The sequence below is a fragment of the Vidua macroura genome, chromosome Z, assembly GCF_024509145.1.
Source record: "Vidua macroura isolate BioBank_ID:100142 chromosome Z, ASM2450914v1, whole genome shotgun sequence".
Classification (NCBI taxonomy): Eukaryota; Metazoa; Chordata; class Aves; order Passeriformes; family Viduidae; genus Vidua; species Vidua macroura.
Genome location: NC_071611.1, coordinates 75322751 through 75339533, shown reverse-complemented (window position 1 = coordinate 75339533; position 16783 = coordinate 75322751). Strand labels below are relative to the sequence as shown.

At 44.6% G+C, this 16783-nt stretch overlaps 1 protein-coding gene and 1 long non-coding RNA gene across 2 annotated transcripts; one reads left to right on the top strand and one right to left on the bottom strand.

The window, feature by feature from the left end:
• The first annotated feature begins 49 nt into the window (after positions 1 to 49).
• LOC128822194 (uncharacterized) lies at positions 50 to 951 on the top strand. Its single transcript, XR_008441389.1, has 2 exons — positions 50 to 568; positions 805 to 951. It is a non-coding gene; the product is annotated as an uncharacterized LOC128822194 (long non-coding RNA).
• Positions 952 to 10067: 9116 nt separating this feature from the next.
• On the bottom strand, positions 10068 to 14856 carry LOC128822376 (serine/threonine-protein kinase PAK 3-like). Its single transcript, XM_054004073.1, has 5 exons — positions 14761 to 14856; positions 13814 to 13913; positions 13174 to 13370; positions 11406 to 11543; positions 10068 to 10154 (listed from the first exon to the last, which is right to left on the bottom strand). Exons 1-5 carry the CDS (start codon positions 14845 to 14847, stop codon positions 10068 to 10070), a joined length of 609 nt encoding a protein of 202 aa, XP_053860048.1. The 5' UTR covers positions 14848 to 14856.
• Positions 14857 to 16783: the final 1927 nt, after the last annotated feature.

Here is a 16783-nt window from a genome sequence, read left to right as displayed (position 1 = left end):
GATAAGAGATGCTCCAGACCTCTCATCTCATCTCGGTGGTCTCTGCCGGACCCCTGCAGTGGCTCCCTGTCTCTGTGCTGGGGAGCCCAGAGCCGGACACAGCACCCCAGCCGTGCCTCACTAGGGCCGGGCAGAGGGGCAGGATCCCCTCCCTGACCCGCTGCCAGCGCCCTCCCAACAGCCGCAGGCTGCCCCCGGGCCGGGCTGTGCCGCGCACCCGCCTCGTCCCCGCTCCGGAACCGCTCCAGGGCGAGCTGCACCGCCATTTCCACCACCTCGTCCACGCCGACCTCCCTGAGGGCCTCGGCCCGGGCGCGCCCCGCGGCGCCGGCAGCCCAGTCCCCCGCAGCCCCGCCGGGCTGCCGCCGCAGAACCCGCCTGTGTCGCGACATGGCCCCGACACGGCCCCACACGGCCCCACACGGATCGGGGGCCGCAGCTGCTCGGCCCGAGGGGCGGCGCTGGCGGCGGGCGGGGCCTGCGTGGAGTCACCCACAGCCCCGTCGGCCCGAAGGGAAGGAAATTGGCTCTTTTCCCGACGGTAGGGCCAAGCCTGCCTAGTACCGAGGTATGTGTATGGCTGTGGCCGAAACGTGGCACTGGTGCCCTGTCCGGTCATAAATTACGTGCTTTAATTCATGGTATTAAACGTAGCTGTGGCGAGGGTCATCTCGGCCCTCAGCCTCCTCACTCTGTAAAGTGTTACTTGCCCTTGGTTTTGGATCGTCTTTTCCTGCTGTCCTTTGACTCCACGCTGAGAACACGAGGTAGAAACTAAACCCAATCCTCTTGGGCTTGACGCAGGGCTCGGGATTGAAGGCTGCTGCTTTGGAAACATCATCGGTCAGAAGGAGAGTACTTGGAAGAAGAACAAACTACTCCTCCGTTTGAACAAACATCCTCAGTTGTGAACTGAAGTGAGCAATTAAATAAATAGAAGATAAACACTCACTGTCTGATGCAGCTGACTGAAAAACAGCTCTTAAGCCACCTCTACCAAAGCTTTTACAAGACTAACTTCAGCATAATTCTGCACTGAGAGATCACACTGGAGCGGAACAATTGATCTGTTCTAAGGTTATTTTTAAATTTTTTTTCAGTTTTCAGTTCAGCTATCTGACTGTGTATCTTCAATCAAAGTACATAATGCTAGGTCCTCATAGCTGTTTTTGTGACATTCAGTACTGCCACCGCAAAGCAGATCACAGTTATTATGGAAAATTAAACACTTCAGCTGAATAAGATGAGCATTCCTCTTATCATCCTTGGTATCAAGAGTAAAAAATGAGAGCTCATAACTAATTTGAAAGAGTCACATCAGAAATCTTTAATTATGAACCCAGATCTCTTAACAGTTTTTGCCTCTTAACAGCATCATCTTGCCTTCCTATAGACAAAAAGCTCCATGATTCTGAAAAATGATTCCTCAGGTTCAATTCTGCTCTCAGTTTGCAGTCCTGTAAATACAGCAGGGCACAGAGATAACTAACTGTTGGGTTAAGTCTCATCTACATGGCTGAGACTGGCGTCAAGCCTGAGTGCATCCTGCATAACAAATTCCTTAATACATGCCTTTCTTCTTTCGCTGCTTTTTTGACTGTCCAATGCTATTAGAAGGGTGAAAAAAGAGGAGAGTGTGGTCAGGCATGCACTGCCTGCTGCAGCCCTGCTAAATACTGAGTTGCAGTCTGCACTCAGCATATGAATAAGCAAAGAATTGTGCTTACCCAGGCTCTTAGACATGGAGGTTTTATTCTTTATACGTATTCTCTTAATAAAAATCACTAGCTGTGGTTTTTCATATTAAAAATAACAATCTGTAAGGATTTAAAAATTCCGTTTTCATGATTGGCCTCAGAAATACCTTCTGGCTAATGTTGACTCAAAACAAATAACCCCTGGAATAAGAATGATTTCCTTGTATTAACATATGTCCAAATACCCATGTATTTTTTATAAGAAGAATTAAGAAGCAGCACAGTTTTATGCAAAAATACATCTGCATGTTTAAATACAATTAGGTATTCTTATTTTACCCTCCCTAGAGGCACTTTTGCTGACTTCTTTTCAGTTTGCAGAACATTTTCTCTCTTGTAAACACTCTTATGTTCCACAAAAGATGCCAGTTCTACCAGAAAAAGAACTGCAAAGGAAGTTAGTGAAACAGTATTATCAATTCTGTACCGTGTTAGATTGTGTCAGGTTTGGCTGCAAAATAATTAGTCTTTCTGTTTTTTGTTTGTTTGGGATTTTTTAAAGATTTTAAGTGCTGTAAGACTTCGTAGCTGTTGAAATATGATGCAAGGATCACTGGTGAGCCAATTCTTCAAGACCAAGTTAATGAAAGAGCACAAGATTTATTTCTCTTTTCAGTTCCTTGATTATTTGGAAAAAAAAAAAAAAAGGAATTCCAGTATGTAGGGGTTTAAGCATTATAGTAAATTTGTAAGCAGACAGCTGTTGGCTGCTGTGATCATTAATGTTGCCATGAAGTAAGTTATGTATTTATACACATTTAGGGAAGTAAGACTGATGTCAAATTCTATTGAGAGATATTTGTTTAATAAATTAACTGCAGTGAAAATGGGCATTTCTTGCTCTACTGCACACTCCTGGATACACTGATCCATTGATAGTTCCCCAGACCTTTGGCTGCTGATGCGGGTGATTGCCTCTGCCCCATTTCTGGAACCTCTCCTATCATCTACTGACACATCATTCCTTACTTCTCTGTCTTTTCCACTTCCCTTACTTCAGTTCTTATTGATTTTTGAGACATCAAGGAAAAAGCCTTTTGATCAGTTCTGTCCTTGTAAAACAACCTCTCTCAGGTGCTCACTTGCCACAGTGCAGAACTTGGTCTTTGTCTCTACAAATCCATTTCCCACATCACTGCTGAACTGAACTGAGCCGCAACCCTTCAGTGCCCTCAAGGCATCCAGAGAGTTCAGCAACGACTCCAGGACGAAGGCTGGGAAGAGCGTGATTCCCAACAGGGTCAGATATGCCCCAGGTCTTCCCACAGCTTTCTCCACTACTCCTCACTCCTAAATTGAGAAACTCTAGTTTCCAGGGTGAGCAAATGACAGAGGACAGGAGGGAGAGTTGAATGATCCTGTGCTAGCAGATCTTTCTGTGTCTACAACATGTTATCAAGGCAGCATGAAAACTGCAGGGATCCCATGTCTTGTGAGCTTAGGAGTAGACTGAAGGCAGAAGGATTTCATCCCCGTCATTCATGTGCTTGTGTCTTTGCTGAAACAGGAACTGATGTGCTCCCTAGGGAGATTAAATTTATCCAGAATGTAATTTCCTACTAGAATACTGTTTCACTGAAATATTTTGATGAAAACAAAACCTATGTTGCAGAAATTTTCTGGAGCACAGAACAGATTTACCTATTGCAGTCATCAATAGCTTGCAGCAAAAGGTTTTGAGGTTACTTCCTAGTCACAGTCTACAAAAAGACCATTTATCTTGACATGTGCCCCCACTTTTTTTGACCAAAGTGGTATTTTGTTAACAGAAATACAGCTTCAAATAACATACTTTGGCAAAAAAATAGTGGGACTATTCAATATCTTTGTTTACATGTATATACAAGAAATGAGGAAATGAACTTCTAACTTTCTGTATCCAAAATGTGGATCCTTATCTAAGATCCAGGAATAGGAACCTGTCTGAATAGGAGAGCAGTTTAGGATATTTTTGGAAAAAGGGGCAAATCTGTTCTCATTTCTATTAATCATCATCATCACAAAAAAGTACACTTTTCAGAACAGTTTTACAAGGTGGTTGAGCATTTATAAAGGTGAAAAATTATTAGGAAGCTTCTCAAAAGAGGCATTAATATTCTATCTAAACATTAATATTCTCTCTAAAGTATTTTTAATCCTAGATTGAAAAAAAATTCTTTTGAATATACTGTTGTAAGAGTTTTCAAACAGCTCTACTTGCTAAGAATTCCACAGCAAAGGCTGCACAAGACTTATATTTCTAGATGGAGCTTTAAATCATAGATCTGTGATGAGAAGTGGATCTAAACAAACTAATGTGAAGAAGGTAATACACTGACTTCAGACACAAGATTTTGATGAGAATTTAACTAGCAATTTCCTAGCTAAACCATTACTCTGTTGGCAGCAGATGCAGTTTGCTGTACACAGTGATGTTTTATATAACATTAATTTGAACTCACATTATATGTCTGTTACTTAAAATCTTTTTACAGTGAAGGTCAGTAAACAAAGATGGTCTTTATCTGAAGCCAGCTGAAACACGGTATAATCTCTCCTTTGACACCATCAGGCATTGCTTTTGATCATAGTGTACATAAAAATCTTCAGTCTGAATACCTAAGCAGTGGCAGCAATTAGAATACCTAACTCTCCCATCTATCTTACAGCAACATCAAAAAATATGTGGTTTGTAAGCTGCATTATAGAAAATAAATTATATTTTTAATTTCATTTCCCTAAAAAAAACAAGAAAAGAAAAAAAAAAAAGAAAAAGTATGTTTACATAGGAAATTACTTCTATTTAGCCCTTATATTACCTGGGCATGCTTTATATAGGCTAGGCACAGATTCAGATCTGAGCATACCTGCATCTTAGTAGCTTGGTATACGTGTGCAAAGTCACGTTATGTGAGTGCCTGGTGGCCAAGCCAGCTCCACCCTGGTCCCGTGTCCCAGCCTGCCCTTTGTTGTCCCAGGGAAGTGTCTGATACCCTGGGCTGATCTGGCTGCCATGGCTGGGTGGTCCTGGCTGCCAGGCCCTGCTCTGACTTCCCAGGCAGCCCCTGCAACTTCTGGCTCCCCAGCCCCTCGAGATTGTCATTGTAATACTGATACAGCAAACCATGGATTGGGATCTGACCTGAGCTGCAGAGATTCAGGTGATGAGAAATTATAAGTTAAATTGTATTATAAATTCCCTACCGTGCTAGTTACAGATTGTACTATGTTGACTCTGCTTGTAGAAATCCTGTGCCATTCTAATAATAAATTCTCTTCTGTATCAATCATAACATCCTGTTAAGAAAACAAAGTTTGAATTGTACCTATGGTTTAGTGCTATCCTCACTCTGCCAATATCCCCAAGAGAACCCATCTGTGCTGGGTGACAGTGTCACTCGGATAACCCTGACATGTCTATTAACCGAGAACCTCTTGGAGCAACAGGGAACTTTTTAGCAAGTGTGTGAAAAGGGCTGGATGTAGTATTTAGGAAATTGAAAGAGATGGTATTCTGGACAGTTGGGCTCTGGATGCTGAGAAAGTTCTGCATTGCACACCCTGGCTACCTTGCTCAAAGGAATGTTACTAAATTAAAACTTCTGTTTGCAAATTAACTTACTGTTTTGTTAGTGGGTTTTGAAAGAGATTAATTGAAAATGCTAGGGCTGAATGTTATCTAGAAGGAAGTTCTTCCATTTTTTTGGTCAGTTGATTTTGGTCATTTGGCATCTTTTTATGCAGTGACTTCAGCTGTTTTCTACTGCAAAACCACTTCTAGGTAAATTTGGAGAGGTTTACAGTGCTTTTCTTTTTCTATTGTTCAACATCTGATTTGAGGTAGACTTGACTTTCAGAGATCAGAAGAATTTAGGTGTGCTGTTGATTTGGTGAAAACTCCGGAAAGTCCAGCATCTCTGGAAATCAGGTGTCTCCTGCTCATCTTTCAGAGATGTCTGATTTTGGGTATATCAATGTTGGAGATTAAGTGCAGCTAGTAGTGCTACAGCATTGTTATTAACGTTGGCATTGACTGTCTTGTATATGCTTATTTGAATTTAGAAATCAGGGCATTATGGAAAAATTTATATTGTGCAATATAAATTATATTGAAAAACGAAAGATTTATTTAACTTACATAAGAAGAGAAATATACCCAACGGCTTGACAGTTAAAACCCCCAGTCTTAAACAGAAAACATACAAACTTTTAAATATTTATTTTGAGAAATATCAAATCTATTTTGCTACTCACAGCAGTACAGAACTCTCACTCCTTGCCCTCCTTCCTTGTTCTCTTCACAACTTTCTAGGCACCACATACCCCTCACACCAGGGATGCTTCAGGCGGAATTGTACTTTCTGCTGCACAGCATAGTTTGTCTTTTAAATGTGGGGGTTTTGCCATCTGAAATTCACATTTTTTGCTTTGTTATCAGGGAAAGTCAGAAACCATTGCACCAGGTTTTCTTGGGACTGGTACAAATGCAAAAAAAAAGTTAACTACAGCTGATGCCCAGAAGGAAAAGATAGCAGGAAAAAAATGAATTCAACCAAACCAAAAATTGTTCACAATGAGCAGGGTGAAGATAAGGAATGGGTGAATTTTTGATCCAGAAAGAAAGCTAGTGTGTGCAGCATGCATCTAAGATGAGAACAAAAGATAAAGTGTTATCTAGATTAGACAAGAAGTGGGAGATTAGTTTAAAAATTGTGAGAACTGGCCAACTGTGAGGCTTAGCAGACAGCATCTGAAAGGATAGGTGCAATATTTTCTGCTTTAAATGCCTTGGAAGAGTATGGAAGTGTGTTGGCTCCATACTACAGTGCCCTGGTCATCCAGCAAGAACTAATGTGAGCGATGTAATTTGGAAATCTGCAGAGCCTGAGACCATATGAGACCAGTGAGTGTATGCATGCTTAACTTGCAAGCAGTTTCAGTTAATAAAATGCCAGAGGAACTCTTTACCTTGTAATGACTTACGTAATCAAGGTACAATAAATATTAACAATTAGAACTGTTGCCATCAGTTAATGTACTTTAAAGGCACTGTGCAATAAGTGTAATAACTTTGCTGGATTTATATATTCATTAATCCCTGACAGCAACAAGAAAGATCAAGATGTTTTGTGGCATGAACTGGATATCTTCAAAGACTTCATTAATAGGAAAGGAGTAATACCTGATGCTATGAGGGAAACTCATATGTCCTTAATATCAAGGTCTTTTTTTTTCAAACACAGAAATAGGTTAGGAAAAAACTTAGTTCACCCAAATTAATCGTGTGACATGATGGAGTAAGAAACATAATGTGTTATGTAAACTGAAATGCTGTTGTAGACTGTTTCAGAATAGCTGTTTCCAGTTAGAGAGAAAACAGATTGGTGCTGGTGCTGTCACTTTTTTCACAGGGGACATGAGGCCATAATGAGCCAAGCAAGATCCTGCACAGCATGGCAGCAAAGACATTTCCTCACCGTGGCCTTGGCACTCCAGGGCAGCCCAAAAAGGGCCGAGGAGTCCTGTGTGTAACCAGGAGGGATGACTGACATCACTGTGGGTCCCAGCATTCCCCAGTCCCTTGCTGGCCATTCAGTGCACACTGGGGACGCTGGGCATGTGTGGAACATGGGGATGGGGTGCACACAATTAAAGGGGGGCCCCAAAGTGGAAGGAGTGGAAGCCAAAATCGTTGGGTGGAGACCCCCAAAACGGAGGTGCGATATCTCTAAATGGAGGGAGGAACCCACAAAATTGAGGCAACGCCCCAAAAAACCACATGAAGCTGTTCTCTCCCTCCATTGTTTACCAACAAGAACTATCTACCAACTCTAATTTCAGCAAATAATTTCAAGTGTTTTAGCTGAAAGTCATTCTGAGCAAACTTTGTAGAAGTGATCACAGAATCACAGAGCGTTCTGTGTTGGAAGGGATCCACCGAGTCCAATTCTGAAGGGAATGGCTTGCTGGCAGGGTCAGCACCAAAGACACCCACACCAACTTAAGGAAGAAGTGTCATTTCCTGTAGGGCAAAGCAGCAAAGAAGTACAGAAGGATAAGCTAAGCAATGCACCCGATTATTGCTACAAAAGATTGCCTGTAGGGATGAAGAAAGACACATCACCAGTTACCCTAATACTTGACCATTGTCCTGACACACACGTCAGCTGGGGATGCCCTGTCACACCAAAGGATTGGAGAAGCACTCCCAGTAACGGGGAATTCCTATGTGGTTCGCCCACCCTCAGGCCAGGCTGCCAACTTTGCTGTGAGAGGGCCCAGATTTTATACTGTTGAATAAACAAGCTACCATAACTTCTAGTGCGGGCACATCTGGTTTCATCCTCCTCTTGGGCAGGGCTCAGGGAGGAACCAAGGGAGTTTGCTTTGACCCTCTACCTTCAAACACAGCCAGATGGAGATGTGATAAATGAAGATGATTTGTGCTAATAATTGTAACTATATTGATATTTTAGAAAATATTTGTTAAAAAGTAATAGGGGAAAGGGATATGTCATTAGCATCACAAAACAGATGTTCGCAGATGTTCATAAGATCCAGGATAGAGTATTGAGATATTTTAGCACAAACGGCCTTGGGAAGGACAAAGTTGGGAAAACTTCCAAGAGTGGAATCGACATTGAGACAAATAAAAGTCCAGGCAACTTCTTCTTAGGCAAGAACAGCCTTGAAGACAAAGCAGTTGATATAATTCCAGATAGAGAACCCAAAACAGGAACATAATGCTTACTTATATAACACCAAGCTCCATGTGCATGCGCAACCTGCCAGGTTATTCAGAGGACAGCCAGGAAGACCATCGGCCTTCATCCAAGAAGACCCCTGAAGAGTCCAGAAGACCCCCCAGCAACAACGGGAACATGCGCTGTGTAATATGGTGACGTAGACTTCAAGAATCAAAACTGGGAGGAGATTTACAGGAACTATTGATGAATATGTATTAGCATACAGTATAAAAGTTGTGCTTGGATTCTTTTGCCTTTTGTACGTGCGGCAGGGTGAGAGGTCCTCCCTGTCCCCCGGTTGGTTTTGCTTATGCTTTATCAGAACCACTGCCAAATTTCTATTTGTAACTACTTCATTATATTTGATTTTATTATTATTTTATATTTTTTTATACCTCAATTAAAATTGCTGCTAAAGTTTAAATCTTGCAGTTTATTGAACTTGACATATGGCACCTCATTCATGACACCAGGAAGAGGCACGCAGGGCCGGGCTGCTGCCTCCTGCAGCTACAAGGGCCTCCTGGCAGCCTGCCTCTGCCGAGGCTCAGGCTGCTCCGGGCTCTGCCGGGGCTCTGCTGCGGCTCCAGCCCGGGCAAGGCCGGGCCCGCTCTCACCTCACAGTCGCTGACAGCTCTGCACCGCAGGAGACCTTTCAGAGCACCCTCTCTGATCTTGCTGCTTTCTCAGCTGAGCAAGGCTCTCCTCCAGCCAGAGACATTGCACTTAGGGATACAAATCCAAGTGGCAAGCGCCCAAGTGCTCTGGAGTCACAGCTGAAGGCCTGCATCAGCACAGGATGGTTTGGCTTCCCCACTCCCCCTTTGGTTTTTCCTGCTAATGCCATTGCCTTTTCTGCCTCAACTAGAAGTACCACAGCTGGGCAAAAACAGACCAGTGGGCCGTATTCCAAAGGCAGCGTGGTCTGGAGAAGATGAATGAAGAACAGCTTTCCCCACTTCCACACTGTGCCAAAGACTCCATAAGTGTCACTTTCCACCTTTTGGAAACAACTGACAATTCATAAGAAAATCACGAGGTTATTCACAGAGTGAGAAAGAAGGGAATCTTCAAGGAGGGGTGTGGTTTCAGAAACTTTATTCATTTCCAATTCTATTGTTCCAAGTCCGATTAGAAAATCCTACCCTAACTTTACCCTAACCCTAATCCTAACTCTAATCGTAACCCTAAACCTAACCCTAATCATAACCCTAACCCTAACCCTAATCATAACCCTAATCATAACCCTAACCCTAACCCTAACCCTAACCCTAACCCTAAGTCTAATCGTAACCCTAAACCTAACCCTAATCATAACCCTAACCCTAACCCTAATCATAAACCTAACCCTAACCCTAACACTAATCCTAACCCTAAACCTAACCCTAATCATAACCCTAACCCTAACCCTAATCATAACCCTAATCATAACCCTAACCCTAACCCTAACCTTAACTCTAATCCTAACCCTAAACCTAACCCTAATCATAACCCTAACCCTAACCCTAACCCTAACCATAACCCTAATCACAACCCTAACCTACAATCCTACTCTAAGTCAATGGTAATGGTGCTGATGTGATTATCACATTCTTGTCTCCTTCCTCTTCTTCACTGAAACAATCAGTGGCACCAGGCAGGACGCAGGCTCAGCAAGTGTTACAAATGGATGCTGCCCAAAGAAAAAAAACCAACAAAAACCAATGAACCGTGACTTTCCAAGCTCAGTATTTCAGAGGATTCCTCTGGCTCCTAGAAAGATGCAGAAAGAGGACCAATGGGACCATCTGCACCTCCATCTTTTATGTGCAGGACCTTGCCATCACAGGCAAACCTGGCCCAGAATCCCACTTATCCCTTTATTCTGGTTTCTCCATCTAGCTGGGATTTTTGCCCTGCCAGTGCTCTAGAAATGGTGCTTTCTGTCCCTGGGGTTTCTTCCTTTCAGGAAACTCCAATGACCCACATAGGTCCCTGTCTTTGAGAGACAGGCACCGTGCTAATTTCCACAGGGAGACAGAGCAGTGTCTACCTTTGCATGCCCTGCCCCTCCTGTGCTGGATGGCACCTTCCTTCCCAGCAGGGCCAGCCGAGTGGCGCTGGCTGCTGCAGTTCCCTCTCTGCCACACAGCCTGGCAGTAAGCCTGGGCCAGTTCCCCTCTGCCTGAGCGTGCCAGGCAGCAGATGGGGCTGGGACAAGTCCCTCTCAGCTGCCCCTGTCTGCGTGCCAGAAACCTCTAAGGGTGGGGTGGGGGGCAGAAACCAGGGCCCCTCAGAGGCTCACAGTGAGCCCCCCACAGCCCCTCCTGCCCACAGCCAAATCTCTCCAGACTGCTCTGCCGGGACTGGCTTCCTTGGGTTCCAGAAACAGCCAGAAAACAGAGCACCTGTCCTCTCAGGAAATGCGGAGAGAGGTGGAGTTATTCAGCTTTGTGAAGAACAGGCCCCAGGGAGACTTTATTGCCACTTTCCAAGACTTCAGAGTGGCTTTGAAGAAAATGGGGGACATCTTTTTTAACATGGCCATTTAACAATAGAATGTGGGCAAATATTTTTAAACAAAATGGGGATCAAGAGTAGGTCTAAGGAAGAACTTGTTTACTCAGAGCATGGTGCAACACCGGCACAGATTGTCCCAAGAGCTTGTAGGTGCCCCATGCCTGCAGGTATTCCAGGTCAGGTGGGAAAGGGCTCTGAGCAACCTGATCTCTTTGAAGATGTCCCTGCTCATTGCAGGACACTTGGACCAGATGACCTTCACAGGGCCCTGCCAGCCCAGTCTAGGATTCTTCACTGTTTTCATTTGAACAGCACCAAGAGTGGAGGTGAGGAGGAACGGGGGCTCATCTGATGCCTTGGACCTCACTGGAGGAGGAACCCATCCCTCAGACACTCTTTCACCTGCAGCCCCTTTGCATTTTACCTGCAGGAGCTCCTTGGCAGACCAGCGCTGTGCCTCGTTTCTCAGCAGGCAGCAGCTCAGGAAGTCACGCAGGCAAGGCGAGAATCGGTTGGGCTGCTGCAGCTTTGGTGTCCCTCGTATGTCTATCAGGAGTTGAGGCTGGGGAAAAAGGAAACATAAGGCTCCAGCTGCTTCTTTCCCATCTGTAACTGCTCTCTCAGATCCCATTGTTTAAGCTCCACTCTGCAGAAACTGCCCTGAAGAGACCCAGAGATGACTTTCCTTTACCAACCAAAAACCCAAACCCCGATGCAGCCACAGCTTTTCCAACATTCAGCAGATCTTGCCTTGGCAGCTGATTTCATTGACTGACCTAGTTAGTGGGAACTACATCAGCAAAAGCATGTTTTGCTTCTCTGAGGATTTGCACCAGCCTGACAGGCTATTTGGAAGGGGGAGTTTATTCTATCCATACTATTTCCAAGGATTATTACATGAAAGGAATCTTTGCAGTGCTTGTTGGTCCCTTTAGCACAGCTTCCATGAAACAAAAATCATCAAGTTTTTTTTTTTTTTTCTCCTCTTGAAAAAAATGCAGATGCAGAATCCATCTAAAATAGACTGAAATAACAATGGAAGGAGGCCTGGGAGTCTCCATGAAAATGCCCACCACAATAGTGACAGCTCTGTGCTGGTGGCACTGAAATAGATGGTGACCAAAGAGACTTTGTTACTTTCTTCTTCAACCCAGAGGAAAAATTCCTTCGCTTTTCCCACACCCCCAGAGGTCACAAAGAGGGTTTTATCCTGTCTCTCTGCAGCTGTGCTCAGCCACTGGACATGGTGGGGAGCTGGAGTCCTCACTGTCCTTAGAGCTGTGCAAGCCAGGGGTGGCCCTGCTCCTGTGGTAAAGGAACACAGCACCGGCGTCAACCGCCCACGTTGGATCCCAGCCCCGGGCACCTGGCTGCAAGCTCATCAACTTGTTAAAGTACCCAGAAACAGCCAAGAGTTTAGTGTACAATTCTAACTGCAGTCGGAGAAAAACACATCCTAAACTTATCCAGGCCACCCACACGCAAGACTGAACAATGTACAGATGATTTGAAAGCCTGAAAGTTTTAAAGACCCACAGGATTGGGAAAAGATGCTACAGTTTGGAGGAAAATTGATGTGCTGTGGTAAATGAAGGGAAAAGCAAGCAGAACTTGCTTGGGCATTTCTTTGGTGGTTTTTCCTCCTTTTTCTTTTTATTCTTTTTCTTTTTCTTTTTTTCTTTCTTTTTTTCCCTTTTCCTTTTTTTCTTATTTTCTCTTCCTTTTCCTCTTCCTTTCCATTTTTCTCTTACTTTTTCTTTTTTTCTTTTCCCTTTTCTCTTCCTCTTCCTTTTCCATTTTCTTTTTTTCTTTTCTCTTTTTCTCTAAAATTGAAACTAGGAAGATTCAATCTCTATTTTGAAGGATATTTATCACACATCCAACCATTCCACGGAAAAATTCCTTTTCTTCAGAGACAGAGCTCCAACATTGTTCAAAAAGCAAGTGAAAAGTGTCAGGCATGGCTGGAGGCCAAAATGGCAGGTTTCTGAACTGGTTAGGTTTCTGAACTGCCACTTCCCTTCTGATGCAACCAAATCGACAGCAGATGCTGATGTGCTGCAGGGACATTTTCAGAAGGGGACCTTGGTGGAAGTGGTGCCAGCAGATGGCAATGGGATTTTGTCCAATGGCACACTGACCATGGGACAGGTGAGAAAGACAAGCAGGATCAGTGAGTATTTGCACCTTACCGAAACAGGAGTTTCATTCCAGTAAGGAACTTCTCGTTCCACCATTTCGATGCCCATGATTCCAAAAGACCATATGTCCACTTTGGGGCCACATGGTTGACCTGTCACCACTTCAGGCGCCATCCACCCAGAAGTGCTGGCCACTGAGCTCCGTCGACTCTGCTCAGGGGTGAGCTGAGCAAAGAGGCCAGAGTCAGCTGTGGAGAAAAAAACAAACCATGAAAGCCAGCTCAAGTTAGGAAATCAAGCAAAAGAATTCCCCACTCTCAGTCTAAGAATGTGCTGTTGAGTCTCCTGGAGAACTGTCCATGCTCTGTTTCCTCAGGGCTTTAGACAAGGAAATATGGAATTGGCCACTTCAAAAAAAAAAGCCTCATTGTTTAGACTACCTCCAGCCTTTTATTTTTCTGAAGCTTTAGATTTGCAGCTCCCTCCCTCTGGAAGGGACACACACAGAGCAACGCCACTCTTGACTCCTTGTTCCTTGTCATACTTCTGTGCATGTTGCAACTGTGCCCACAGTTTGTGGCAGGGTTCCCTGCACTGCCACCAACACCAATTTTGGGAAGCTGGCAGTCACTCAAAGCAGCCCCACAGCCCACATCCCTGGAATGCTGCACCTGACCAAGAATACACTGACCCAGCTTGACAGAGCCATCGGTTCTGAGAAGGATGTTGCTGCTCTTCACATCTCGGTGGATCACATGGTTCGAGTGAAGAAAATCCAGGCCTTGCAGGCACTGAGAGAGAAAACAGAAACAGGAGGGCAAAAATTAGCGATGTGATTTCATTACACAAGAAAGGAAACAGCTCTAAAAGATTGCCTCTGCAGGGGAATGGCGAGTAATGGAGGAACACAGTGCCATTGTGAGGAAGAGCTTGCTGCTCCACCACTTGCAGAGCAGGACCTTTCTAAGGAAAGGCATGTCAGCTTTTGAAAGAGCAACAGCAGCTGCTGTTGTTGTAGACTGTCCCCTGCAAACCAGCCAGCATGGCTGCTGCTGCTGTGGATGTGCTTTCTCCATGCAGAGGACAAGTGAGGGGTTTTGCCAAGGAAGAAAAAGTCCCTCCCTTTGGTGTGAAGTGGATCACTTTGGGGTGGGAGGCTGCATGACAAAGGTTTTGTTGCTGGCCTCAGCACAGACTTGGAAGTATCATAACAGTCACCTTCCTGAAGCAAAGAGCATTTTGGCTGCACTACTGTCCTTTTCAGTTGAGGACTGAGAGAAATGAGTCTTTTTTTCTTTGCTGATCATTTCAAATGCTGCCACCAGCACCATTGCTTTTACAGACAAGGAATGCAGTGCAGACAGGCTGGAGATAAAAGTTTAGGGAGGCAAGGTGGAGAACAGCAAATACAAATACAAGAGACAGAGCGAGAATACAACAGTAGGAGATATGAGTACAAGAACTGAGTGCTGTGGGTGCAGGGGCACTGGCAGGCATTTCACTTGAGAGGCTTTTACTTGCCCATAGCATACCAGCAACACAGAAACAAAGCTTGGCACATGAAATCACTCCAGGTCGGAGCCCTGTTTCCCAGACAATCCTGCCCAAGCCCTGGGCAGCACAGGTGGGATTGCTGACCTCCCGACTGATGGCTGCCATCTCGTCTTCAGACAGGTGGGTCTCGCTGATGACATCGCTCAGAGTGCCTCCGTCCATGTACTCCATGACCAGCCAGAGCTGCCCATCCACACGGTAGCTGAAAGAAGGAAACAAGAGCATGGAGATAGACATGCATGGCTAGGTTGTTTTCTTGATTGATTCTTGTTTCCAAGTCCCTTTGTGACTAGGACAGAATAAAAGGAATAGACATTCCCTCTAGGCTGTGCATTGTTTGCAATCTGTCTCAAGAAGAAAGGCACAGCTGTGAAAAAAGGAGATGTCTTCAATAGCCAGCAAGTAAAAACTGCAGGTTAGGAACAGATCAAAAACCTGTCAAACTGTGTGTTTCTGGAAATAAGCACCTAGTCTTCCTGGCATGCAAAGCAATGGAAAAGAGGGGACACAATCCAAGGGAAATCCATGTTAGTTTATCTGGACGTAAGAGGACTCTTGAGAAAAACCAAGCCCCAAAACAATGTGGTGGCTGTGAACTTACAGGCTATTGATTTAGTAAGATATGAGTGATGCAGGTTTTTGAATAATTTTAGAACTCTGTGTACTGGGGAAGACTCATGCAGACAAGATGCACTCTCTTCCCATCCACTGGAGATGAGCAGAGCAATAATAATTAACCAATAATTACAGCTCTATTTTCTGCCAGTGAACAAAGTGGAATTTTACCATGCATGTTTGCAATATGTAAACAAACATTCACAACAACTCACCTGTCTAAATAGTTGACCAGATTGGGATTCATATTTGTCTTCATGACCATGAGTTCATAGACTCTTAGTTCCTTCTTCCTCAGTTCTTGGAGATTTATTTTCTTTATGGCCACCTAAAATGACATTGAAAATCAGTAACTTGAGAAGTTGGCGGCACAAGACCACAAGGCACATGGAGCGAGTGATTTTGCAATGCCACAGCCCAGCTGTGCCAAACTGCCTTGTGACTGGGCATTGCAGTAATTAGGAACTGACATTGCAACAGCCCATTTCTCTGCTCCCTTGGAGGCCACTTACAGGACACGTGGCCACTGAGGTTTTGCCTTGTCCACTTGGTAACTGTGGTGTCTCAACTATCACCCACAAAGCTCTGAGCACACTCCCTGCTGCTTTGTCTGGGATTCAGAAGAAGTAATCCATGCCTTAATACTCTGTGGATACATCTTGGGCTATGGGCAGGACTTAGGGCTTTTAGGGATGCTGTGCAGATCTCTCCCTACGTGCAGTTCTCCAGTGCAGCACTGCAGGTGGCTAAGGAACTACCAGTAACTTTCAGATGCATTTGCTGGCAAGCAGAAGTGAGAATTCAGGACTCTGAAGCCGTAACCCCAAAGAGCAGTGAGATGCTCAAAGGCACCACCTTTGTTTTAGCAATGGAGAGCAAATGAGCACATCCTTCTCTGAAAGGAACTGTTGCCCTCCTTGCCTTCCTTCTGGCAGCTGAGAAGGACAAAGACTGTCCCAAATGTATTTTGCAGGCTGGTAGCAGTCTGTGCTTCTTGTGCCTTTTCAGCACAGCTCTACTCAAACTCCAGCCACAGCTGCTCACACCAGAGGACCTGCGGGAGATGTTGACATTTACCTCTTCTCCTGTGGCATTGTCAAGTGCTCTGCAAACATCTCCAAAAGTCCTAGAAACAAAAAAGCAGCAAAGAAAGGAGAAGACATTTAGATCTTGCAGTGAAAGCCAGTCCACAGAGGAGATCTCTGCTGCAAATGCCTAAAACCTGCTGGATGCAGGCGGGCTCTGCCCGAAGGCAGATGATGCATTTTCCTCTCAAGTGCATGGGCACTGGGCCTGTCCCTGAAGCGTTGCTGTTTACTGCCTCAGCTCCTAAGGAGATCTCCTTCTTTCACCTTGGGTTTCAGGTTCTAAACTGTGCAGTTTTTATCCTGACCATGGAGTATTTCCTTCTGCAATCTCTTGGAAAGAAATGTTCCTGAGAACTGTTATCTGACAGCTATCAGGGAGTAGGTTGCTGTTTCAGGCAAGCAAG